The sequence below is a fragment of the Capsicum annuum genome, chromosome 2, assembly GCF_002878395.1.
Source record: "Capsicum annuum cultivar UCD-10X-F1 chromosome 2, UCD10Xv1.1, whole genome shotgun sequence".
Lineage (NCBI taxonomy): Eukaryota > Viridiplantae > Streptophyta > Magnoliopsida > Solanales > Solanaceae > Capsicum > Capsicum annuum.
In genome coordinates, this window is record NC_061112.1 from 106,191,429 (window position 1) to 106,217,930 (window position 26,502).

General features: G+C 37.0%; 1 protein-coding gene and 1 long non-coding RNA gene across 4 annotated transcripts; one reads left to right on the forward strand and one right to left on the reverse strand.

Moving 5' to 3' along the window:
* Positions 1–90: 90 nt before the first annotated feature.
* Positions 91–24,308, reverse strand: LOC107858903 (protein CHROMATIN REMODELING 4). Of its 2 annotated transcripts, none has more exons than XM_016703707.2 (11): positions 23,355–24,308; positions 21,218–21,504; positions 20,730–20,831; positions 19,768–20,586; positions 16,631–16,735; positions 13,659–16,466; positions 6,659–6,816; positions 3,868–3,988; positions 3,486–3,586; positions 2,600–3,239; positions 91–2,493 (listed from the first exon to the last, which is right to left on the reverse strand). In XM_016703707.2, exons 2-11 carry the CDS (start codon positions 21,431–21,433, stop codon positions 442–444), a joined length of 7,122 nt encoding a protein of 2,373 aa, XP_016559193.2. In that variant the 5' UTR covers positions 21,434–21,504; positions 23,355–24,308; the 3' UTR covers positions 91–441. The 2 variants fall into 2 exon arrangements, with proteins under 2 accessions (XP_016559193.2, XP_016559192.2); XM_016703706.2 differs by having other exon boundaries at positions 23,346–24,308.
* Positions 23,721–26,462, forward strand: LOC124895950. 2 transcript variants are annotated; one of them, XR_007052207.1, is made up of 2 exons: positions 23,721–23,837; positions 26,204–26,462. It is a non-coding gene; the product is annotated as an uncharacterized LOC124895950 (long non-coding RNA). The 2 variants fall into 2 exon arrangements; XR_007052208.1 differs by having other exon boundaries at positions 23,777–23,841.
* The last annotated feature ends 40 nt before the right edge of the window (positions 26,463–26,502 follow it).

Below are 26,502 nucleotides of genomic sequence, written 5' to 3' on the forward strand. Positions count from 1 at the left end.
AAATAATCAAAACCACTAACTAGATATTGATATATTTCCCTGTATATCCAAATGTAGCCACAACATATCCATCTTCTAAACCAACAGCGATAAAGGTAAAGAGAATTATATTATCCCAGACACCACTTGCATAGAATACATACAAGCAAAATTTGCTTACATGAACCTACGTTTTGATGCTGTATCCAGCTCCCTAGGCTAAACAACACCTACAAGGCCAAAACCTTATGACTGTAACGACGACAAACAACATTATACGCTAACTGCTATGTTACCCTTTTCTCTTACACAAGTTTTACATAGTAACTGGTCTAACCTGTACTGTATTCGCTACTTTATCTGCATCCTGCCCTACAAAAACTGAGAATAATGGAGGGTCAGACACTTCTGTTACACTGCAAGAGATGATTACAACAATTAACTCTTCCCCATAGGAAAGAGCTATGGTTCCAGGTCATCCGTATGATGATCAGAGACTGTCCCTTCAGATGATATTTCCTCTACATCTGCCTGTCCAGCTCCAGCAGGATCTGACTGAGTTTTGCTGGAATCTCCGCTATCAGCTTCAACTTCTTTCTCTTCCTGAAATGGACCCCATGTACTAGGAGCCGAGGTATGATTTGTTTCCTGCTTTTCATGTGAATCTGTGGTGTCTGACGATGCAACCTGATCAACGGACTTAGGGGGAGGGACCATATTTTCAAGGAAAATCGAACTGGTAGCAATAGGTGGACCTGGTGCAACACAGGATGCAACCAATTGAAGCACTTCGGGTGAGGGGGACAATCCAGTGCTTTTCCTCTTTAGGGGAAATGTATTAACTGAAACAGTTGAAGGATTCACATTTAGACTTGGAGGCGGCATATTAAAGTTAGCTTCACTTGAAGGAAGTCCTGAAGTTCTGGCCATCACTCTAGAAAGCAGAGGGAATGCTGGATCTTGCAGACTATTTATTCCACTCATATTCTCAACATGTAAGCTACTACCCTGTACATCACTAGTTCCTGCAAAATCTTTCTGGAACTGCCTCATCACTGGCAGGCCATGTTTCTTCTTCTTCTTTTTCAAGCTCAACCGTGGGTCCCTGGGCCGAGATGGAGGGGGAGAAGGAATAACAAATGGAGGAATGGAGGGCTTCTCCTCCCCATATAGCACGCGAACAGACTGAGCAATTGCAGAGACAGTAGGTGGTAAATCCGGTTCAGGAGGCTTTGCTCGAGTATTCACTGCTTCACGAAGCCAATGAGGTAGCTTATTCTTCGGTGAACTACACTCAGCCACTTCCTTGCCCTTTGATTGAGAAACTTTCTGACCTTCATCAATTACAGGAAGTGATGGAAAATTGCAAGATTCAGGACCTCCCACATTGTTGTGTGAATCATGTGAGATATTTAAACACCTGTCAAGAAGGCTAGGCAATTTAACAAATCTACTTGCACCTTCATCATTCTCCTTTTGCAAGTCAGACCTGTTCTGGCAACCCAAGCCAAGAGGACCCAAGCTACTGCTGCCGAACGAATTCAGCAGAAATGGTGACTCCGTAAGAAAGCTTGATGAAGCTCCTGGTCTGTCTGATGGCCCTGCACCCAAATCTCGAGGAATGTTCATGCGGTACTTGTCAGCACCGGGAGTTGGAAGATGTGAGATATGATTGTTGTTCAGACCAAGTCTCTCAGGAGGTTCCACATGAGGAAAGCTGGAAGGCAGATCACCAAACCCCAATTTCATATCTGTTAGGTGGGTTGGTAAGAGCTGTTCATTTAGCTTACTACCATGCAATGCTCGAGCCATCATTCCATCGGAAATGCCTGAGAATAAACCAGATTTTCCCATTTTAGTAGGCTTGGATGGTTTTGGAGCAGGTAATGCTGGTCCATCCAAGATCTTGAGCTGTTCTTCTTCCCACCGAATTGATAAAACTTCAGGAGTTTTATACTTGGAAAATTTTAACTTTGGATCCCGCAACATGGCATCCCAATTGCCCCTCCCGTGTCTACGCACACCAATCCAGAGACAATCCAGTTCATCTTCAGACCAGATATCCAGTTTGTTTCTCCTTTTAGGTAGGTTGCCTGATCCTGATCCTAACCCAGTTCTCAGCATAATGTTTTCAAGAACCTTCCAATGGTTTTCAGGAAATGATGATGACGAAGGTGCCATATGCCCTAACCCCAGTACAGGAGGCATATCTTGTTCTTGCGGGTTAAACCTAGTAGCATCATGAGGTGGAAACTTGAGATTCGGCAAAAAGGGCAGTACAGGGTGCTCATGAACAGGCTCATTCACATCTGCAACTCTTGAACCCAAAGACAAGCTGGGAAACAAGTCGGAGGGTGGACGGGGCATGTTCATAGAAGGAAATGCGTATCTTGGTAACAATGGCTCATCAAAAGTTTTGGGCAATGCTGTCTTTTCTTGAATATCAGAGGAAGTAACACCAGAGTTCTTTAAATTACCAGCAGAACCTCTTTCTCGCATGACAGATCGAGGATGCTGCAGAGAAAACATTAAGTTCACATAAGCATTAAATTTAAAATGCATGAAAACATGTTACAACACACAACACACACACACACAGAGCGCGAGAGAGAGAGCATACTGGATTGAATGGGAGATAAGAATCAGGCAAGCTATTCTTTGGAGGCTGTTGTGAAGAATCAAGATGAAGATCTGGCAATCTAAATCTCCGAGGGAAACCTTTAGCAACCATTTCAGTTGAAAGCTGAGGAGGAGCAATAGTTGGGAATTCCAGTCCTAATCCTTGTCTGTGCTGTCGGCTGTTTGACTTCGAGAAGTTCCTCTGTGGTGACTCCGCCTGACGAGCATTAGGAGCACATAGTCCCAGAACTGGTAAAAGGTGTTTGTTGGGCACAGAGTTAATATAGCTCATATCTTGTGCATGATTACTTGACTGGGGAATATCTGCAAGAGGATGGCCACTTGATGGAAGATCTGAGTTATCATTCAATTTATGTTTCAACTTCTCCAACCTTAAGGTTGAGTCACCCATGTTTTTGTGTGTATCGGATGATTTAAGACAGCTATTGTTATTTAAGTTCATGGCCACATGTTTCTCTTCACGGTGTTGGGATGGTACATTCATCGGATTCACATCATGAGCTTGCGAAGGCAGGAAAGGACAGGTAGACTCTTGTCCAGCCTGTCCTTCCATGGGTCCAGATGCTTCAATTGCATTTCTACGGGCTACCCGTTCCTTTTGTCTAGCACGGAGCTTAGCACTGCTCCAACGCAACAAAAAGATATTCAGATAAATATTATCTTTCAAAGTTCATAATTTACAGATGTAACCAAGTTCTTCCAATAATTCAGCCAAAAAGATGCAAAAATTCCAGTATCATGCATTTTGCTCTTTTTTTCTCGCCATAAAGCAAAGTTATAATACTGAGAAGATGAACCATCTCAATACGCTAAAGCGAATATGTAATCAATTAGATGCTGATAAAAGTTCAAAGTGTATAACTCACTATTTTGCCTTTAATGCTCGTCCAGCTGGACTATAATCTCGCTCAGGTTCAGGCACAGGCACAGGCACAGGCACAGGCTCCTGCTCCTCTTCCGCACCACTCTGCAAAGTCAGTTAATGGACAAATTAGTGATCTCAAACTATGTCCTAATGAGGAAACCGCAGAGTGACTACCTCCCAATAAACAATCATCCACATCAAATGCATTAGCTTCAAACGGACAAACAGTATGCTAGTGGAATCACAATATTATAGTTGAAATCAAAATTTTAGACGTTTAAACACTGATCCCACACAGTTGTGAGGGGAGGGTTGAAGAATCCATCGACGAAAAAAAATAGAGAGAGGAGCATGTATAAATATAAATTACGATATGAAAGTACCTCATTTATTGTTGTTTCATTGGGGTGTGATGAAGCATATGCTTCCCTGTAAGAAATGGCTTTCCTTTGGCGCTTGCCTCGACCAAGCGTTGCTTCCTCCTCGCTTTGATACTTCTCCCATCTACAAGCACAAGAACAAAATGAAAGGATTCAAAAGTCGTAATGAAGATATACCACTTCAAATGTAATAATTTATCATAGTTTTGAAAACTGTGCCTTCATAAGTAAGATTGACTCTTCATTTAGTTCACCAATCAATCAAGTGACTCCTGGGCCTGAATGGGCCATTAAGGCATCAAAAGCAGCAATCATGTTAAAAAACAACATACCCAGCGTAATAGCGTAATCCCACAAGTGGCCTCTGGAAAGGGTGATGTGGCCTTGACCCTACCTTGTGAAAGTAGAGAGATTGTTTCCGATAGACCCTCGGGTCAGTCAAGTAAAGCATATCAAAATCATAAAAGGAAATACAATAATGATGAAGCAGCCATGTAAAAAAGAGATGGAGAAAAGAACAGTAGCAATAACAAATAATACGATACAGAAACAAAGGGAACACATGTAATAACAAAATTGAAGAATGAGACAATAGGAGAGTACTAATAATAATACTGAGAAGGGAAACTAGACAACACTAGACTACATACTAACCTTCTACCTAATCCTCGACCTCCATATCCTCCTATCTAGGGTCATGTACTCGGTAAGCTGTAGGTATGCCATGTCCTGTCTAATCACCTCCCCCCACTATTCCTTCGGCTGACTTCTACCTCTCCTCAGACTCACCACAGCCATTCTCTTCACATCCATTCACTGGGGCATTTGCATCTCCTCCACATGTCCGAACCACCTCAACCTTGTCACGAATATCTTCATTCCTAATCATATCTCTCCTAGCGTGCCCACACATCTATCTAAAAAGCAGCACTCAAGTTACTGACAGATTTTTGTCAAATGCACATACTATTCTTCGTTTTCTTGACCCCCAATACCCGTTATAAAAGCATCACTACCATCTTTTAAGTGACAAGAACATTGCTCAGCTTTCTAGTACCCACGTCAAGCATATACGCTAAAATCTTAGCGAACTGAGATGACGAAATCCTAATACTTCCTTTGCTTTGCCCCCCCTCCAAGAAGAATTATTGGTAGGAAAAAAAGGGAAGAGACCTGCCAGAGCAAGGAAACCCTATATAACTTGAAACAACCACTGGAAGGTATACAAAATGATTGTAAGAATTTTACCCACTATACCACTAAAACATCCATTGTTCCAAATATAAGCACTTGTTTATCTTCTACATTGTCTACCGGAAGCCAGTACTAGTGAATCCTACAAGAGTTGAATCCCATACTTGTATTGTGGCTGGGTGTGCCTCCACTGTTTGAAATCATTATTATCTTACAATTGAACATGTGAAGTGAATAAAACTGCGAGCATTGGTGGATGCGATTGGCCTGGCCAAAAAGGACTGAGCTTTGTGAACACGAAAAGTATATAGAAACGTAAAAAGAAGTTTTTGAAATTGTTCCTTTTATTTCTTCTTAATCTGCTAACGTAGTAATTAAAGTGGTCGAAGAGTTTCCATCCGTTACTGGTAAAAAAAGTTTGCTCAGCGAAACTTTTTGCAAGTATATACTTATCAATTGTGGCAGACTAAGAAGACATCAACCGTCTGTTTTTATACTGTGGAGTAACTGCACAATTGTCGCAGCTGTTTATGGCTCTGGTGAACCTAAAATGGGTGATGCCCGCGATTACTAGTGACCTTCTGACATGCTACAACAATGGAGGTGCCGATGTAAGGAGTAAGAGACGGAAGATTACACCAGCATGCATATGGTGGACTGTCCGGACTCCAGAGGAGAAATGAATGTTGTGTGTTTTGAAGATAAACACAACTCATTACAGAAGATTAAGTTGGAATGTATTGTCTTTCCGTTTCTGGTGTAAAGGACTTTTTGTAGATGAAACCGAACCAATACTACAGTTTCGAGAGTCCTTGTAAGTAGAAAAGTCTGAACTTATTGATGTTTTTTGTAATAGGCTACCAGCACAGCCTTTGTGCTAATGAATGTACTCCTTTCCACAAAAAAAGGGAATATATACTTGATGCAAAGAATATGCAACAACAGAATTATTGGCACACAATGAATGTTGGTTGTCTCTACTAGACTTGTTGCTCATTGTTACTTAATGCAAAGCAAACACATAAACATAACAACTACTACTCCACCTCAACCTCATACAAGTTGGGAACTGACAGTGACACTCCCATTTATACCCATCTCGGTCTACTATTATAACAGACACTTTCTCGGGAAAATAATATCTTAACAAGACAAAAACACTCCTAGCCAATGTAAGACCTAAAGTATAAAAACTAACATGCCAAAAATTCAATTTCAAGTAATTGGTACTCCCTATATAAATCTTTTTCTTACATTCTTCCTACTTTTCGCTAGGTTTGCATGGATTATAAGAAATTGTATGTCTTTCTAAACAAGTTCCTAAACACACAATATAAGCCTAAGCTAAGTAAAAGTCCTTTCCAATCCTTCAACAAATTCATATACTACCTATATTACATCATACTTTGTCTTGATGTTCCCATATTGAACTAGTGTAACATTGGTATTACTTCGTGCAGATTCTTCAAATACAGGGGAAAAAAACTGCACATATTACTGATATTTGCATGCACCCTCATTGATTACAGTATACGCATAGCTGAGCCCATATAATATAGCAATACCATCAAAGAAAAAAAGAAGGCTGCCAGAACAATACCTCACTCTTAGAAGCTTGTCCCACGCATTTTCTTCATTGCTACCAACCACATTATCCTCTTTCTTCTCAACATCTTGTACACAAGTGTCTTCACTCACCACCATATCTGATGCTATTCCAGCTTGCTCTTCTGCACCTTCCTCGTTCCATTCCAGTGACTAACAAAAGAGAAAGGAAAACACAACAAGCACAAAAAGAATCAGCAAGACATTAGAATGATCTTATAATGATGGTTGTTCCTAAGATCTAGCATACAAGTTGCCAAAGAAACAAAAACTGCTTCCTTAATGAATCAGCGCGGAATAAATACCACAGAAGAAAAAAAAAGGGGGCAACCCAGTGCACTACAGCTCCCGCTGTGCGCGGGGTCCTGGGAAGGGCCGAACCATAAGGATTTATTGTCCGCAGCCTTACCTTGCATTTCTGCAAGAGGCTGTTTTCACGGCTTGAACCCATGACCTCCAGCTCACATGGAAGCAACTTTACCGGTTACTCCCAGGCTCCCCTCCGGAATAAATACTGTAGAATTCTTTTAAAATATAGCATGTCATGTTAAAGACAAATAGAATCATAACTCTGAACTACAAACTGAAGACAAGCAGAAGGAAGTGGCCATGAAAAGAGAAAAGCATTAGCCAGGAAGATAGACCACCAAATTAAAAGCTCAAGCTCATCTTAAAAAGATGCAGAACCATAATAAACGGTAAGTGGAAGATTCATCATTTTCATTGACACTGGCTAAAGTGCATGGACAGTCATTACATGCCATACCAGACAAAAAATCAACTATGTCGCATTAAATATTCAGCATAAGGCCTTTTCATTACATGCAAAGCATAATTAGAACAATTTAAGTTAGCAAAGCGATTCTACTTTTTGAGCATGTAAGTCTATCCAGTGAAAAGTTTACGGCGTGCCTGTTCGAATTCAAACAAACTTGTAATGTCAACACAGCTAAAACATATACCACTCCAATAGCTTTATCTTTTACTTAGAGTTGATCTTACAAACTCTATCAGCTATAGCGCCTTCATCTTCAAGAATATACAGAAATAATATAGAAACTCTACGCTTGGTAAGGAAAGTAGAAAGAGTTCTGAAACACAATTTTCTTAAGGTAAACTTAAGTTACAGTAAGTTCAGCATGTTTTCCCTAGTAGATTGAATCGGAGAAAACTTCTGAAGGAGCATTTGAACAACACAACAATGATAATGACGACTGATGGAGTCGGAACACAAACTCCAAGTTTTCATTCACGCTATAAATACATACTCTGTTACAGAGATGACAAATTACCAGCTAGAAGTTCCCAGGGAAAATTTTCTACTTAAGATTGGTGTGGAAGTTATACTTCAAATTAAGTTGATGTTAAATTTTACTAACCAACTGTAGTTTGGTCATTTATTATCTTTCCACCAATGACAGCATGAAATCTAGTTTACGGTCTTTAGATAAACGAATTTATATTTTCCTTGTGTATTTCAATTACTTATATTGGATATCAAGAACTAGTTTCCTTAGGTGGAAACTTAAGTCCCCCTGTCAATATGGGCCAGCCCAACTTATCCGGGGCTAACCCACACGGGCTTTGGAGTTTGACGCGTCAGGCCGGGTTGGCCCATCATCATGACAAGCCAGAAAATAGACCCATCACACTGTGGGCTGCGAGCCTCCACGGGTCAGTCCACTTTCTAAAATATAGTATTTTTATAATCTTAATTTAAATTTTCAAATGTTAATTACATATATATTTACAATATAATTGTTGACTGATAGAGGATTTCAAGAAAGATACACATCATATCAAGATTTAATCCTCTAAGATCTTAGGATATCTTAGGATAATTGTTTTTATCTAGAATATCCTATCTATGATTCTTTCTCTTTATGTAGAATATATGATTCTGTACAATCCCAGATTTCATGGGATTTAGATGATTCTACTCAACAATCTCCTATGTATATAAAGCCATGTATATGACATAGAAAAGTGTGAATGAAATTATTCAATCATCTTATTCCACATGGTATCAGAGCTTTAGGCTTATTCCTGACCATTTTTATTTTATTCATTCAGCCTTGAAAAGTCTTTTTTTCTAGCTTTATCTGCCCAAAGGTTGAAACCATTCAAAACAAATGTCTAAAAAGGCAACTGATGCAAATATTCTAGTCCCTGGAAGTGTTCCTGCAGCCGTAGAGAATAACTCTACAGTCTCAACTGGAAATTTGCAAAACATTCAAGCCTCTTATCGGTTGAATGGAAAAAATTACTTAAAATGGGCTCAACTAGTTCGTACATTTTTAAAGGGTAAAGGGAAATTGCGACATCTTCTTGGTTCAGGACCATCTAAAGAAGACCGCACGTTTGATGCATGGGATGAACAAGATGCAACGGTGATGTATTGGCTATGGAACTCCATGCTTCCGGAGATCAGTGATAGTGTTATGTTTCTGAGCACCGCTAAGTAAATTTGGGATGCAGTGAAGGAGACGTACTCTATAGTACATGATGCTGTCAGAATCTATGAAATAAAAACAAAACTTTCTGCAGCAAAAAAAGGACCTCGACCTATCACTGAATATTCTAACTTTTTACAGGGGTTGTGGCAAGAAATGGATCATTATCAATGCATTCAAATGTGTTGTAAAGATGATGCTCTGATTCTTAAAAGATTTATTGAAAAAGAAAGGATTTATGATTTTCTTGTAGGACTAAATGCAGAATTTGATGTCGTGCGAGTGCAAATCTAAGGAAAAGAAGACTTGCCATCATTAAATGAAACAATGGCCATTATACGGACAGAAGAAGGACGGGGGAGTGTTATTCTTGAAACTCAAATTAATGAAGGATCAGCTCTTATAGCAAAAGGGACAAATTCAAGAGAATCTAAAGTTTCACAATGGGAGAGCATTGTCAAGCTGTTGATTCATTCAAACCGCCAATCAATAGGGACAATCTTTACTGCACCTACTGCAAAAAATATCGGCACACCCGAGATAGGTGTTGGAAACTCAATGGTAGACCTCCAAACAGAAACACTAGTGATGGAACGCAGGCACATATAGCCAGCAACCCTGACACTGATGAAAATCGACACTATGCTTCAGAAGGTAAATTGTTCACGGGCCTTCACAAGTATTTCTTACTCCTCCTTTACTCATGTCTCAGACAAACTTTCTCCAAAGTGGGTAATTGATTCCGGGGCAACTGATCATATCACTTGGTCATCTCATCTCTTTATATCATATTCCCCATGCCCAAAGCTATGAAAAAGTAACTACTATTGATGGTTCAGTTCTTACCGTAGCTGGAAAAGGAGACATATCATTGGGAAAGTCCTTGATACTTCAAAATGTCCTTCATATCCCAAAGTTATATGTAAATCTCATTTCTGTTCAAAAAGTCACCAAAGATTCCAAATGCCAAGTAACTTTCTTCCCTTCATATTGTATATTGTTTATTTCAGGAACAAGACACGAAGGGGATGATTGGGCATGCTAGTGAGAAACGTGGTCTTTATTGTCTGAATTTCCAGAATGATGAAGATACAACTAAGAATTCCTTACTTAGTTCATTCTTGTCTAAATCAATTATGTCCAATAAAGAGAAACTATGGCTTTATCATCGCCGGTTAGGTTATCCGTCCTTTTATGTAATCAAAAAGATGTTTCCATCTTTGTTTAAAGATTTGAGTGTTGAGTCTTTTCATTGTGATGATTGTGAAATTGCAAAACACAAACGTGTTTCCTTTCCAATTAGTAATAAAAGATGTAAGCCTCTTTTTTCTCTTATTCATAGTGATATTTGGGGACCTTCTCATGTTCCTAATATTTCTAGTGCTAGATGGTTTGTGTCATTCATTGATGATTGTACAAGAGTAACATGGATCTATTTGTTAAAGCAAAGAAATAGATGTCAGCCAAATTCTTCCTACCTTTTTTAATCTGATCAAAACCCAATCTGATGTGCCAATTAAAAGATTTCGATTTGATAATGCCAAGGACTACTTCAACCAAAACCTCTTTGTTTTCTTCCAAAAAGAGGGAATTATTCATGAATCTTCAAGTGTCAATACTCCTCAGCAAAATGGAATAGCAGAGAGGAGAAATGGTTTGTTACTTGACATTACTAGATCACTATTGTTTCACAAAAGGATTCCAAAACAGTATTGGGGGAAGCTGACCTAACCGTGCACACCATAGTAATCAAATACTATCAAGAATTCTAAACTTTAAAAGCCCTCTTGATACTCTTAGGAATTTCTTCCCGAATTTTGAAATTTTCAATAAATTGGTTCCTAGAATCTTTGGCAGTGTTGCCTCCGTTCATATTCATTCTCATAATAAAGGCAAAATAGATCCGCGTGCTCTTAAGTGTGTTTTCATAGGATATTCTCCTACTCAAAAAGGCTATAAGTGTTATCAACCATCATCAAAGAAATTCTTTGTTTCAGCTGATGTCACATTTGATAAGAGTGAATCATTTTTTAGCCATTCTTACAATCATGGGACTCATGGAAGGGAGAGGGACCTCTAGACTTATTACTACTTGATTTGTCTATTTCTAGTCGTGCGAATTCCTCGTCTGAGTCACCATATTTCTTCGGTCACCCAAGTCTCTAAATCCAAATGAACCCACCGAGTCTCCTAATCTGGATATAGATAATGGTATTCTAGAAAATAATCTACCATTGCAGGTTTATTCCAGAAGAAAGAGGCTAACTGATCAAACTACTCAAAGGCAATCATCTCCTACTGCGCATCCCGAACCTGTTGAACCACCAAAAATACCAAACCAAACTAATCATGAAGAAGAGTCTAACCAACCTAATGTCTTTGACCTTCCCATTACACTCAGAAAAGGAACCAAAACTTGTACACAACACCCTTTGAGCCTTTATGTGACATATCAAAACCTATCCCCAAGTCATAAAGCTTTTCTCTCTAACCTCCACACAATTCCTATCCCAAAAAATTTGTCTAAAGCTTTATGAAACAAAGAGTGTTGTAAGTAAATTTATGCATGATCCTAGAGAAACACCTCTTTAAGCTATCAACAGGATTCTACAATATCTTAAAGGAACTCCAGGAAAAGGAATACTATTCAAAGGAAGAGGAGCCAGGAAAAGGCATACTATTCAAAGGAAGAGGAGGCATAATTTTAGAGGTTTATACTGATGTAGACTATGCTGGTTCATTACTAGATCGAAGGTCATGTTCTGGATATTGCACTTTCTTAGAAGGATATCTGGTGACTTGGAGGAGTAAAAAACAGAATGTAGTAGCCAGATCAAGTGCAGAATCTAAATTTAGATCTATGGCTATGGGAGTTTGTGAACTGTTATGGTTAAAGATAATCCTTGATAATTTGAAGATAAGATGGGAAGGACCAATGAGACTACATTGCGACAATAAATCAGCAATAAGTATAGCTCATAATCCTATACAGCATGATCGCACTAAGCACATTGAGATGGATAGACATTCCATTAAGGAGAAATTAGATAGTGGACTCATTTGTACGCCATTTGTATCTACAAAAGATCAAGTAGCCGATGTTTTGACAAAAGGACTGCCAAACAATATGTTTCAAGATCAAATAAGAAGATATCCATTCACCCACTTGAGGGGGGGTGTTGACTGATAGAGGATTTCAAGGAAGATACTCATCATATCAAGATTTGATCCTCTAAGATCTTAGGATATCTTAGGATAATTGTTGTAATCAGAATATCCTATCTATCATTCCTTCCGTTTATGTAGAATATATGATTCTGTACAATCCCAGATTTCATGGGATTTAGATGATTCAACTCAACAATCTCCTATGTATATAAAGCCATGTATATGACATAGAAAAGTGTGAATGAAATTATTCAATCATCTTATTCCACAATAATATTACATGAAGTTATTATTAGTTAATCAAGTCACAAATTTATTAAAAAAATCCTAATAATCTGTGAAATTGAATAAATTTAGACATCAAATTCAAATAGAGATGTTGAAAAACAAACGAAACAGTTAATGAGTAATAATATAACTAGCTAAATAGCAATATTAACCTAATTTTATTTTAACTGATCACAATAAAACACAAAGAAATGTCAATATTTAGTCCATTAAAAGTGAAAATGAACTCTTAAAAAAAAACTCTCATGGCACTTATGACGTGTTCAACATCGCCTCGTCATCTTCATCAAACATATTTGATTCCTTGAAAAAATTTGTATTTTGTATCTTAATTAACATTTAAATATCTATGATGGTCCAAACAGATTGAGTTTGGACTTTTTTTTTATTCTTAGCATTCTATATTATTTTTAAATTATTTTTTGTCTGACCCACAGGCCAACCCAGCCCATATTGCTCAAGCCCCATGGGACAGCAAGCTTACTCGGGCTGAGTTAAAAAGCCTTGTTCTTAAACGGGTTGTAAAAATCATAGCCCAAGCCTATCAAATTACAGGTTGGGCCGGGCAGGGCCCATATTGACAGCTCTACCCCAAGTAAAATAGAGTTACATTGAATCTTTCACCAAATTGATGCTATGAGAATTGTGCAATGACTTGTGTTTTTTTATGACGTTTATGTTTTTCACTTTCACAGGTCTGCTTCAACTCTCCTAAATTCCTTCTTCTTCTTTTTTATGTTAAGTTCAATTTCTGCTGCTGTTACAGCATGAAAGAAAGTAACAGGCTACATTTGACTAAAAAACCCAAAATTGTGATCTTGGACCCTCACATTTTGCTGCTTGATATGAATTTTTAGTTGGAGAGACATGGTTAGTGAGGAATTTTATAGCTGACCCTAACATGTTTAGGCCTAGTTGTTCTTGGACCCTCACACTTGCTCAGTTACTTCACAGTTTGAGCAACAATCCAAACCCTATTTTGTCAGTATTCTACTTCAGAATAAGAGTTAAAAAAACCATGACTTCTACAAATCGCTTTAAGAAATATATGGTAATAAAGCAGATCCGTGAAAGAGCTGTGATTACCTTCACTGAGCCAAGCATATCATTCTCCAGTTCTGCATCATTGTTATCAGGTGATTCTGACTGAAGATTTGAACGGTCAAGCAATTTCAAAATGGCACTTTCATCCCACACAATCTTAGTGCTTCCCGTGGTGCACTTATCTTTATAAACATCACCCAGGCTACCAGTTCTCTTGCGTTTATGCTCTACTTCAGGAACTGTTTCTTCTTTGTTGCTGGAGTTTTCAACAGCATCTTTCTCTGCCATGCTAGAGGAATCACTAAAAAGTTCTTCCGTTCCCCATCGAAGGATGTCCTCAACCTCCTTTTGGGACCCGGATTTGTTCACAAAAAGCTGATCAAGCATCAACTTCCTCTTAGCAAGCTGAAGTATCCGCTCTTCAACACTGGCACGGACTACTAGCCGGTAAACTAGAAGTCTCTTTGACTGTCCAATACGATGAGCCCGATTCATTGCCTGGATATCTGCATGTGGATTGAAGTCAGAGTCATAGATAATAACAGTATCTGCAGTAGCCAAATTGATCCCCAGGCCACAAGAGCGTGTTGATAATAAGAAGACGAATCGGCTTTTGTCCTGATTAAACCGTGCTATTGCTGCTTGACGGTCAGCCACGGCAACAGAGCCATCAACTCTCTCATATGTTTTTTGCCCAAACTCTATTGCCAAGTAATCCTCCAGAATATCTAGAAGCTTAGTCATCTGTGAAAATATAAGGACTCTATGACCTTCTTTATGCAAACTTTTGAGCATAGAGTGCAGAAGAGTCAGCTTTCCAGAAGCCTTTATTCTCATTTCATGAAGAAATTCCAGTGAACCAGATTCAGGCTCAGTTCCTGGTATGAGATAAGGATGGTTGCAAACTTTTCTTAACTGCATAACAATATTCAGCATTGATTGCTGTGCAACTCCTTTCCCGATGTTGCGAAGAAGCTGATAGTTCTTTGTAAGCATTGCACGGTAATATTCCGCCTGAATAGAAGATAACTCAACAGGAACTATTCGTTCAGTTTTAGGAGGAATATTTTGCATGGCATCTTTTTTCAGCCTTCGAAGCATGTGCGGAGCAACAAGTTTTTTCAATTCTTCCACCTTCTCGGCTGTTGTAAGATCATTAAACTTCTCCTCAAATGATGATAATGAAGGAAATGACAATGGCTGCAAAAAATTTAATAAATTGTACATCTCGCCAATGTTGTTCTGAAGAGGAGTACCAGTCAATAGCACCCGATGCTGGAAAGAGAACGTATTGAGCATGTTAAAGAGTTTACTACTAGAATTCTTAAGACGGTGTCCCTCATCAACCACAAGAACTTCCCAGGGAATCCCACGCAGATAAGTGGAATCGACAAGAATCATTTCATATGTAGTCAAAAGAACATTAAATTTGTATGAGGTCGACCTCTTTGACAGATCACTTTGATCCCTTGCATGCCATTCAAATTGGCGAATCACAGCTCTTGCTTTAGCAGTCCCATGGTATTCTACAACATTGAGGTGCGGAGCCCATAACTGAAACTCTGCCATCCAATTTGGCATTGTGGACAGAGGAACCAAAACTAGAGAAGGAAGTGCAGCATTGAACTCGGTATACAAAGATGATAAGAAAGCAGAAGCTGATACTGTCTTCCCAAGCCCCATCTCGTCAGCAAGAATAACATTTTTGGATTTATACCAGCACTTGCGCAACCAATTTAAAGCCTCCATTTGATGTGGAAATAATGAGCCTCCCAGTTCTTTAGGCTGCTCTGTCAGAGTCACTATATCATTTTTATGGCATTCTCTCCTTTTTCTCACCATATCCTCCTTGGTAGCATTTCTGGCTAATGCTTGGGATTCAAACTGATTAAACTGATCAATCAAATGAGATGATTTTGCAATCACAGGTTCCTCTATTTTTTCCCAGGTACATTCATCATAAGGAAGACCTGTCCATCTCACATACACTTCATCTGAACCACCCGTACTACACCGAGTTGCAATAATTCGCTGAGGCAGCTTCCACTGTTCATCACAAATATTTATTGTTGCTGTCCCATACTTTGCCTTGTAGTTGTCCAGCTTTCTTTTTGCCAGAACTTTCAGCTCAGACTCTGGGATCCAAGAGTTATGAAGGTTTGATTTCCCAACCCACTTAACAAGATATTCATAGAAGACATTTACGCCATTGGATGTTGGTGGTTTAGCCAAGACAGTCTCCTCACTTTTCTTGAAAGGGGTGGTATCTGTAGTAATCATTTCTTCTTCTATTCCCTTGGCAGTTCCAACTTTATGAGTCACAGATATGACATTATCCTTTGACTCGGCATTGTCATTATAGTTCTTTTCAGTGGAATCATTGCTTTCTCCAGAAGTATTCTGCATATTAGCCAGATCATCAGCAGCATTCACAGCAATGTCTTCTTCGCTTTTGTTGATTGCACCTTCAGATACTGAACCTTGAGGGTCTTCCTTTACTGTGCCAGTTCCTTCCTTGCATTCTCTGCTACCTGATCTTCTGTACACTTGAACTTTATCTTTGCTAGTATCATCCATCAAGCTTTTTCCTTTATCAGGAATGTCCAAAGTATCCTTGCTGGTATCATCCTTCAAGCTTTTTCCATCAGGAATGTCCAAAGTTTCTTGAGAGCCACTACCTGAATATTCTATACCAACCTCAACTACAGGCACATCACAACTGGGCTCTCCATCCTTTGCTTTCCCTCTCACTGAATCTCCCAATGCTGGGTAATTTGCATTTATTCGGGGGATATCATGCAAACGACTAATATTATCACCTTGAACTCGACATGCCAGAACCTTATCAACCTGCAATTAAGCATGTGTCAAAAGCAGGAAAACAGATTATCATCAATATCATTAGTTTCTCTGCCCTTTTAAAGGGAAGTTTCAGAAATTTTATCAAAGAGTGATTAACGAACAGATATTAAATGTTAGTAATAAACCTATAAGTTGGTCCTTGGAAATAGTACCTGTTGAAGACCGGGATCGTTATTATCATATATTAAAGGTTCAATAGCAACTTTTCCAGCTTCACGCAACAGATCCGATGACTGAGCAGCCTCTTCAGAAACCAACTGCATTAACCAAAAAAGGAAATAAAATCAACAAAAGAAACAATGATTACGCGGGTCTTTGCACATTATAATCTCAGATTTCATGTGATTAAGTGATTTAGTTCCACAATCTCTTAGTGTATATAAAGCCATGTATTTGACATAGAAAGATATGAATGAAATTGTTCAACTATCCTATTCCACAACTACTATTATTAGGCAAGAATTCAAAACAAAGTACAAATCTTCATTCCTTTCCCTCCTTGTTTAGGGTAAACACAAAGTTCCATTAAACTCAAATAGAAACGACAACAAGGAGTAAATCAACGGCCGCTGCTGATAATCCGATACATATAGCGGAGCAGAGATGCAGTAATTCTTCCATCAGGTTATTACTACTTTCTCTTTTGAAAAGGCTATTTCTTCCAATATAGAAATGCAATCACATGCAAAAGTGGAAATGCTCATTTACATCAAAGAAATAACCCCAAAAGTAGCAAATATCTGTCAGCATATAGGAGAAATAAATAAAGCAAAGAGTTCCACACTCAAAAGAACAGCTAATCCACAACAGAGAAATCGTGTCTGCTTTTCTAATTAGATGTGCTTATCACTGTATGTACTAATGTCCACAAAGCAAATTCTCTTTATTCGAGAGACTTCCTTTCCAGAAGAACAACATTAGACGATACCTCATATCTGTTGTCCACATAACAATCTTAAGTCCCCAGAAAACAGTTATTCAAAATCTGGATGATCATCTTAGGAAGTCCCCAAGTAGAACCCCATTTTCTCCAAACAATGAACCCATTCCTCACTTAGCTTACTTGATCCCCTCAACACACTTACCTGTCTAGAAACCCTTTAATAGACTAGTCATCCTAAAAAGAGGAAAACTACTGTTGTGCCACGTACATGCGCATGGAGTAGTGCTTCTTCTTTCTTTTTGAGAAATGACAAGTGTTACATTTTCTCCTAACCATGGTTCCGGGACAGCTTGCACAGACCTCGATTAATTCCACAGGGTAACTACTACCCCCAACACATATACCAGGTAACCGTCCACCAAAGATTGGAAAAATGGAAAGAGATCATCTAATGTATTTACTTCCGCTCAACCCACTTCAGTGACCACTAGGTCATACCATTGAGGGTAGAAGCAGAAAGTGTTAAATGGAGTAGGGTTTATTGAAATGGTGAGTGTTACAATGAGTAGGGTTAATTCAAATGGTAAGTGTTACATGGGGTATAGACGTATAGTTAATTGAAGAAGTGCCGAAAAAGCTTTTGTTTTACCAAGTTCAGACGACTAATTCATTATTGAGTTAACCACCTTGAATACCTCTGCACTAATGCCTAAAGCGCGTCATTATTCCTTCCCTCTCAAAGTTAGACAATTATACCACAATTCTTAAGGTCTTTGTTACGAGCCCATTTTTTTTCCTTATTTCGAGCCAAACACAGAAATCATGCCCAAGGCCTTCCTCACCCAAGAAGTAAATTCTTATTAGCATGCTCCGTAGCTGCCTCAAGTTAACCCCACTTTAGAGCTTTACTAAAGTGATGCAGCCCTAGAGCATGTAACGACCCTCATAGGCATTTTTTGAATTCTACTTGTTTTCCCTTTTTTAACCCTTCCCATAACTTCTATAGGTGATTTATGACTTGCAGAGATAGGTGGCATGGTTCCCAGTGTGATTGGATGAGTTTCGGAGAAGATAGTTCATTATATTTTTTTATAAGGTAAATGATTTTATTAACATTTGGGGAAAAGGAGAGAAGCTACACCAAAATATGGTTCACAACAAAAGAGGTCCAATCCTCTATAAAAATTGGGACCTCGCAAATACACCAATAATCAAAGCTTGCTAAGTACACGTGTTATATTATTTCCGCATTATTCAAATTGTTAAATGGTTCACCTACACGGATGGTGGGTGCACTCATGGCTCAAATGGAATTTTGGGTCGTGACATAAAAGCACAATCAATATCAAAGAACATACATACCAGATTAACACTATCAGTTAACTAGACAAGATGGACAGCATTATGGTTTGATATCTCTATGGAAATTATCCTGCATGCCCCACAATATTTAAGGCTTTATTACGTAACTATAGTCTCCTCTCCTGAAAGTAGGTTATATCTTAAATGCAAGCCTCCTCAATATTTCAGCATTCATATCTTACCTAAAAAGATAAAATAAACTGAGGACATCCCCATACTGCATGTCTGTTTTGAGAAGATTTAGATACTGAAATTAATACTCAAGTCCAAAATGACTTTTCCTTTTAATCTCTTTTTTTAATTTCAAATGCAAAGCATTTAAAGTTTTTAACACCGTACTAGATTCAGGAGAACGACGGAATATATGCTATTGCTAACTATCTAATTAATATAGCTGTAAATGGTATATCTACTTGTCTAGTTTAAATTATCACAGAGTAACAAGCTTCCCTGGGCAATAAAGAGCATTGAAATCAAGGGAAAATGGTAAATGGGTTTTATCAAGCAAACTATTGAAACCATAAACATTTAGTAAATATGGTATCCTGACTCTTTCTTACTTCCTAGAAAGAATATCAGCAGCCATAGTTTCAAACAAACATGCTCAAAAAGGATGACAGGAGCTATCCTTCAGGTGCTAGCCAGCACCATTTAGAAGAAAATTTAAGTTTTAAAATTGTACCAAGAAATATAAGATCCAGCAGTTAAACAAAACAAATATATTATCTCTATTTACTTCGACTCTTATTTGCCAGAGATTTGGGCAGTATTGCTTTGCAGGAAATACATCTTATTCACATACAGTTCATCAAAAATATACATATTCTTTTTTTTTTATCAGCTAAACGTCTTTTATATATATATATATATATTCATATACAAAACACCAGTTAATAAGATATATGAATATTCTATTCAAACTACATCCTCTGGATGCCTTAAATTAATAAGATATCTTACCTTGTCAAAAAATGAAATCCACCGCTCAAAAAAAAAAAGCACAATTCAGATTTGAAAGAAGAAAACAAAAGATAGGGATTATACCTCATCTTTAAGGTGGGTTCCAACAGCATCTCTTCCATCCCTACTTGATGCAGTCGCTGAAGACTGGTGATTATCACGCTTATGCTTTTTTTTCGATTTGCTCGTCTTTGAACCAGACCTTTTAGTATTATCAGCAGCTCGCTTTCCCTTGTCAGTCCTAGATTTGTTCTGACTGTCAATGCTGTAAAAGTTTGGTTTCCGTTTCCTGTCTTTCCTAGAAGCGGCCTCCGAAACAACTACAGGTTCACCACCTGGAGATCCATCACTAGAAGCCAAGTCAGGCTTCTTTTCAGAGGCATTGTCATTTGTCTTTGAATCCATCATATTCAAAAAGGGCACTGTATCATTCATTGAAGAGCTCGACTTATCCAATGGAGTATCTGCAGAAGGCACCTCCTTCTCAGCTGGAGTATCTGAAGGAGGCACTTCCTTCTCCATAGGAGTATCTTCAGGAGGAACCTCCTTTTCTTTATCAACACCTGTGTACAATGACTTACCATCCACAGCACTATCCCGGGAATGATGACTTGGTTTAATATCACAAGAAACATCATTGGAGGAAGAACCCAGCTTCTCCATTTGATTGCGATGTGATAAAGGAGTTTTTTCTTTGCCTGAGGATCTTCTCTTACTAGGAATGGAGCTTTTAAAAATCAGGGATACCTTGGAGATTCCAGATGGCTTCTTTACATTGTTAGCTCTTCCACCTGTAACTTTTGTCCTTGCTCGTTTGGAGACAGTATCTAGAGGATTAACAGACTCAACTGTACCATTCTTCTGATTGCAACTAGGACATTCCCACTTTCCAGTTGGTATACGCTATAAGGGATTTAAAAAAATGTCAGTAACAAAAGTAAACTGGATGGGATAAATTGAAAAAGAAAAAAAACCAAACTACTACATGAAAGATTTATATGAAAATAGCTGATCCAGTTTTAAAAAAAAGCAACTATCAAATATACCTTAAGAGGAGGATCCAGACACTCAAGATGGAAGGTTTGCGGACAGCTTTCACAGCAAAGCAAATCTCCACCAAGATCACAAACAACACATTCATAATAGTACTGGATGAGAACAAAAGGAAACAAGAGTCAGGAGCATTTTAAAAAAGGCAAATGTATATAAGTGATAAAGCTCGGTTGGAAAATACGTAAGTCACACTGCAAGGCAATAAATCTCAAATAGATCTTTCGGTCATACAGTTCTAGCAAGACGATAGCAAAGCTAACAGCGAGAGCTTGGGGTAAGTACTCATAAAGAATAAACCAAAAAAAGAAAAGCAAGGACAACCAAAAACTTTAAGAATAGCAAGTTAAAGATGCATGTTGGTCTCTTGGTCAAGAAGTTAGGGAAATCTTCCTCCTAACCTACAGCTCAAGTATTGTTCACCATGAAGTTCACGGCCACAAATTGGAAAAGAATTTAAGAAAATCATAACGAACATACTAACCCCATCATTCCCTTTCTTCTTGCTAGAAGAACGACTTGAAGTCATTTCGTTTTTCACTCGAAATTTGAGTGAGTTACTCGAGGGTAAATCCAAGGGTTTTGAAACTTTTTCTTTGCCATTTGACACATCAGAACCAGAGGGAAGTTTCTGACGCTTGCGTTTTAAAACCCAGTCTCTGCTAAGCATTTTACTGGATGATGAACCGTTTTCTTTCATCACTGCATAGGGGAATGTACATCTCAAGCCAAAAAATCATGACCTTTAGGCATCAAATTGATCACATACGCCTGCAAAAGTTTGTTTCTTACAGTGTTAGACCATGAACCGGAAGGGCAAAAATAGAACACCTTTAAGGAAATAAAGGTCGAAGGAAAATTTAAGCATACTGTATGAACAGAAAACATAGTATGCTATTCAAATAGGCAATAACTTTACAATTTAATTACAACAAAGCTCCCTTAAACTTCGATCTCGTTTCTACTTTGCCCCTTCTTTTATTTTTTCAAGAGGCATCTTTGACGCTCTTAACACTATAAAACAAATGGAAAAGCCAGTTTCTTAGGACGAGCATATCATAGAGTGCTGGAGATTTCTAATGCATTCACATAGATGACAACTTAGTTAGCTGATTAAATCTTCATTGACTGAACCAGAAATTCAGACACTGTTTTAGTTGTAGATGATCATTTGACATAATCAAACATGCAATTGAGGGCGCAAAGTAGAATGTTGAAACTAGATCTAGAAGCTCATCGTAATTAATGTGTAAGAAAGATGAAAGCTCCATCAAAATAAAATGGTGGAAAGAACACAAGAAATAATATCATTGGGAACATTAAACATGAACTGACCCTACAAAGACCAGTACTGACCTAATAATTTCTAGAGAAACACACCAAATAAACCTTCAAATGAAGTTAGCATCAGTCAAAAGAAGATAACTGGCTAATCTAAAACAAACACTGGCACTATGTCAAGCAAGGAGGTCTACTTATAATACAGTAGGATAGGTCTAGAAAAAAAATATGCATCCAAATAAACAGACATGAACGCACTACCTTGACTAATGCAACAAAAAGGTAAGCATCGTTTCCAGATATTTTCCAAACTAGGATAAGACGGGACAAGTAGCTGAACATAAACTGAAGATGCAGCTAGTGGAATGCGCAAGTACAACTTTGTTGATATGCAACAAGGTTCATAAATCCATATTGAAGGCATATGAAGAAACCAAACTTAATTAATTGAAGGGCAGTATAGATTTTTAGAACAGAATCTAATTACAAAGGTTTAAGCCATAGTAAGGCAGGTTGTGGAAAATTAGACCACATTCTTCACTTCCAACATAGACGTATGCATTTCATTTAGAAATTCATAAAGCACTAAAACCTGGAGTTAAAATTCAACCAGATAAGGAAAACAGCACAATTGCAATTAAAGAATCGTTAAAACCTAAGTTACCATTCAACAAGATAAAGAAAACAGCACAAGTGCAATAAAAGATAACATTCAACCAGCTAAAGAAAAACAGCACAATCGCAATTGAGGAATGGTAACATCCAACCAGATAAAGAAAACTGCACAATCGTCAATGAGGAATGTTAAAAACCTAAGTTAAAACTCAACCAGAGAAGGAAAACAGCACAATTGCAATTAAAGAATGTTAATTTCTGTTAATTTCTATTTCAACAGACCATAAGAATCAAGTTGAAACAAGTGATGCAAATGCTCAAGTCAGTAGAAACTTACTAAAGCCATTCAAAAGAATTAAAAGAATAACAATTACATTTCTTCTCTTATCAATCCAGCAGAACAACCCTTTCCTAAATGTGTGTTATAGAAAAAACCATCACATGCATGCACAGCTAAATTAAACAATTAATGATCATAACTCTTTACAAAACCCCTCAACCATTTCAATTCAAAATCACCAAAGATCAAAACTTTACAGCAACACTAGCTTAAAAACACAACATTCCCACCAATCAAGCAACACCCACATCAAAATGAACAGCAAAACACACAAGAATCAGCTCAAATTAAAACAAAACGCAGAAAGCTAGCAACAAACAACTCCAATTCTTGTTCTTGAAAAATGAGAGCAACCCAGACAAAGAATATCACATACCTCTCTTACCTATGGATCAAAACTGACAAAGAATAGGTAAAAATCCAATCTTTCTATCTAGGATAGCTGAATCAAGAACCGCAAAAGTGAGAAAGGGGGCAAAGTAAACCAATTTAGGGTATGAGAAATAAGAGAGATAAAGCAAGCGGTGTACAAGGTAGACAAAAGATATAAATAGAGAGCGTGAAAGCGAGAGAAAGAAAAGGTTTTAGAGAGAGAGAGAGAGAGAGAGAAATAGATAGAAAGAGAGAGAGTGCATCCAAATACGGATTCATTCAGCGGGGTTATAGGACTTTGGGAGTTACACATCACAACACAACAACACACAGCTCAACACATACAACAACACCCCACACCAAACACTGACATAGGGCAAGCAAAGTGGGTGGGTGGGTGGGTGGGTATGGGGGGTTCTTCGGGGGGGATGGGGGTGGGCTTTGTGGGAAGCGAGCCAAAGGACAATGCCACTCAGATGATGCCACGTGGAAGCCTGTACGTATGTCCCCATCATATCTCCCTCTCTCTTCACACTTTTCACACTACTTCTTCTCTTCATATTCTTGAATGAGAAGACTCTAAAGAGATTAACAGAATCTTGTTGAATGATTCTAGTAATCTGATGTTTATATATGTTTCTATCAATTTCTCTCTCTCTAAAATATTATTTCTAAATATATACATATATAGTATTATATTGAACTCTCCAGATAGTTTTAAAGTTACTTCCTTTTCTCACTATAATAATATTTTTATTTTCTTTGTTTTTTAATTTTTACAAGTGCTATTCTTTTCTTTTTTTTCATTATAGCAGCCATCAAGAGTTCTGTAATTTGATTGATGAAGCACTTTTGTATCTGCAGCCTTTTATTTTTCTTGTTCCTAGTTTGTTAGTACTATATTAACAGCCTGTTAAACTTGTCATTAAATTCTAGCATTACGGTATAAAAATCTTTTTTTTTTGGTAGCAAGATCTAAAAATCATACCATGGTTCAATTAAGCACATAAACACTTAAAATGAACTTGAACAGCTGATAAACTGTATCTAAAAATACTAAAAAAACAACTTATTCAGTGTATTTTACGAAGTGAAATCTTAGAAGAGTAGAGTATTATACATTGTATCTTAACCTGAGATGTTGTTTTCGAATATCTATAAAGACTTTTGAGTCAAAATTCGGAAACAAAATTGTGCATATTCTCAAACCTTATTATGTAAATAAGGGCCAGTTTGGCCATAAAAAAATTCCTTTTTTCCGAAAAAAAAATCACTTTTCCGAAAACTGTGGTGTTTGACCATGAAAATTCAAAAAATTATTCTGGAGTTGAATTTCAAGAAGTGAAAACAATTTTTATTCTTTTCACAATTTTCCACTTCCATTTCCAACTTTCATTATTATTACATATAATCTCAATCTTTAAATTTTTACACAAACCTCTCTTATAATTACAACCAACTACCAAGAAAAAAATTATTTATTTTTTATGATACAACATCATTTTTAATTGTTACAGATATTCTAATCTCTTTTTCTTCTTTTAACCAAAATTTACTAACATGAAGTAAAAAATAATAAATGGCAATCTATAGCGGAAATATATCAACTTTTGTTCCGAATGAACTATATTATAGAAATATAAAGCCTAGTACATTATGTTATTTAAAAATGAGATATTTAATATTTTTTTCTTGTCATTGTAATTTTCTATATATGTCATATAATGGCTATTATGATTTTAATAAATTATTAAAAAGTGGTCAATAAAGTTACGTATTAAACATAACGTAACGAGCCATATATACGATACAATAATATTCAAGGAAAATCAACATCATCACTAAAGAAAAAGCAAATTAGCACTAATCTATTCAGAAATAATTTATCCGTAAATTTTTTTAAAAGGACCAAATTCAATAAAATAATTAATTCAAGTGAAAGTAATTAAGAATTTTCATCAACAAATTTAAGAATATAAAAAATATATTTATATCCATCAATCATATTTATCAAAATATATTTTCTCTATTCAATCGATTATGATTAGATAAACTTATTTAGCTCGTGTTTGTGATATTTTTATCCAAATTTTAGAAGAATAACAATTATAATAATTAGTTTGTTGTTAATTATTTTATCAATTGAAGACATATAAATTATTTTCTCAACATTTGGTTGTATGTTAGTAGGTAAATTAGTAGTTGAGTGATTTTAATAATTTTTAAAAGTTGAGGGCATAAATCATATTTAAAAAAGATTTTTCAAAAGTCTTAAAAAAAAATTTCAAAAAAATATGGTCAAACACAATCCAACTTTATTTTCAACTCCAACTCCAGAAAAAAATAATTTTCATGGTCAAACGTCTACTAAGTTGACCACATAAATTATGTCACCTCTTGAAAACGCGTCTAAAATCTTTTCCAAAATGTAAGACAAAATATATAACAAAAATATGTTATCATGTGTTTAGGTGACAGATTAAAACAGATAATAATTTTAGTATCCAAATAAAATTTATTAACAAATATAAAGATGCTAAATGCATTCCGCCTTGAAAGAAATATGGTCATTCATAGATGATTTTGGAGTAGTACCTTTTCAGATATTGAAAGTTAGCATATTATTATGTAGTTGGAGGAGCAATGTAGATAGATCTTTTGTAAATCTATGATGCTGTTATTTATAGAAAATATACTTTTTTGAAAGTGACTGCACAGTTGCTCTTCTCAAGTTTGGGGTTATTGGATTGTAATGTTTTTATGAAAAAGAGAAATAATTAATTTATCTTCCTTATTTTTTAATTTGTAAGTAAAAAACCTTGAAATTGTTTTTTTTTTTTTAATTTTCCATTCGGTGTTCAGTGTCCATATTGGAGTCCTGACTAATCCGGATCGCGCGTTACAGGGCCCATTAAGGTGACAGAGCTCCCAATAGAGTTTTCTTCATACCCAGGGTCGAACCCTCGACGTTTGGTTAAGGGTGGAGCAGCCTCATCCACTGCACCACAACCCATGTTATAACAGTTGTAGCTTAGCTTTTATTGTTAGTTTTCTTAATAAAGGAAAAATGGAAATGGATTTGGGCCTAAATTCTAATTAAAGATGTTTATAATTTATATTATTAGATGGATAGTTTTTTATAGTATAATTTATTTATATCA

Excerpts from the sequence above, each read along its gene's own strand:
- LOC107858903 (XM_016703707.2), bottom strand. The coding sequence starts at position 21,433 with ATGAAAGAAAACGGTTCATCATCCAGTAAAATGCTTAGCAGAGACTGG. Across the intron at positions 16,467-16,630 it reads ACGATCCCGGTCTTCAACAG|GTTGATAAGGTTCTGGCATG; the intron begins GTACTATTTCCA and ends GCTTAATTGCAG. Across the intron at positions 3,989-6,658 it reads GACAAGCTTCTAAGAGTGAG|ATGGGAGAAGTATCAAAGCG; the intron begins GTATTGTTCTGG and ends TTGTGCTTGTAG.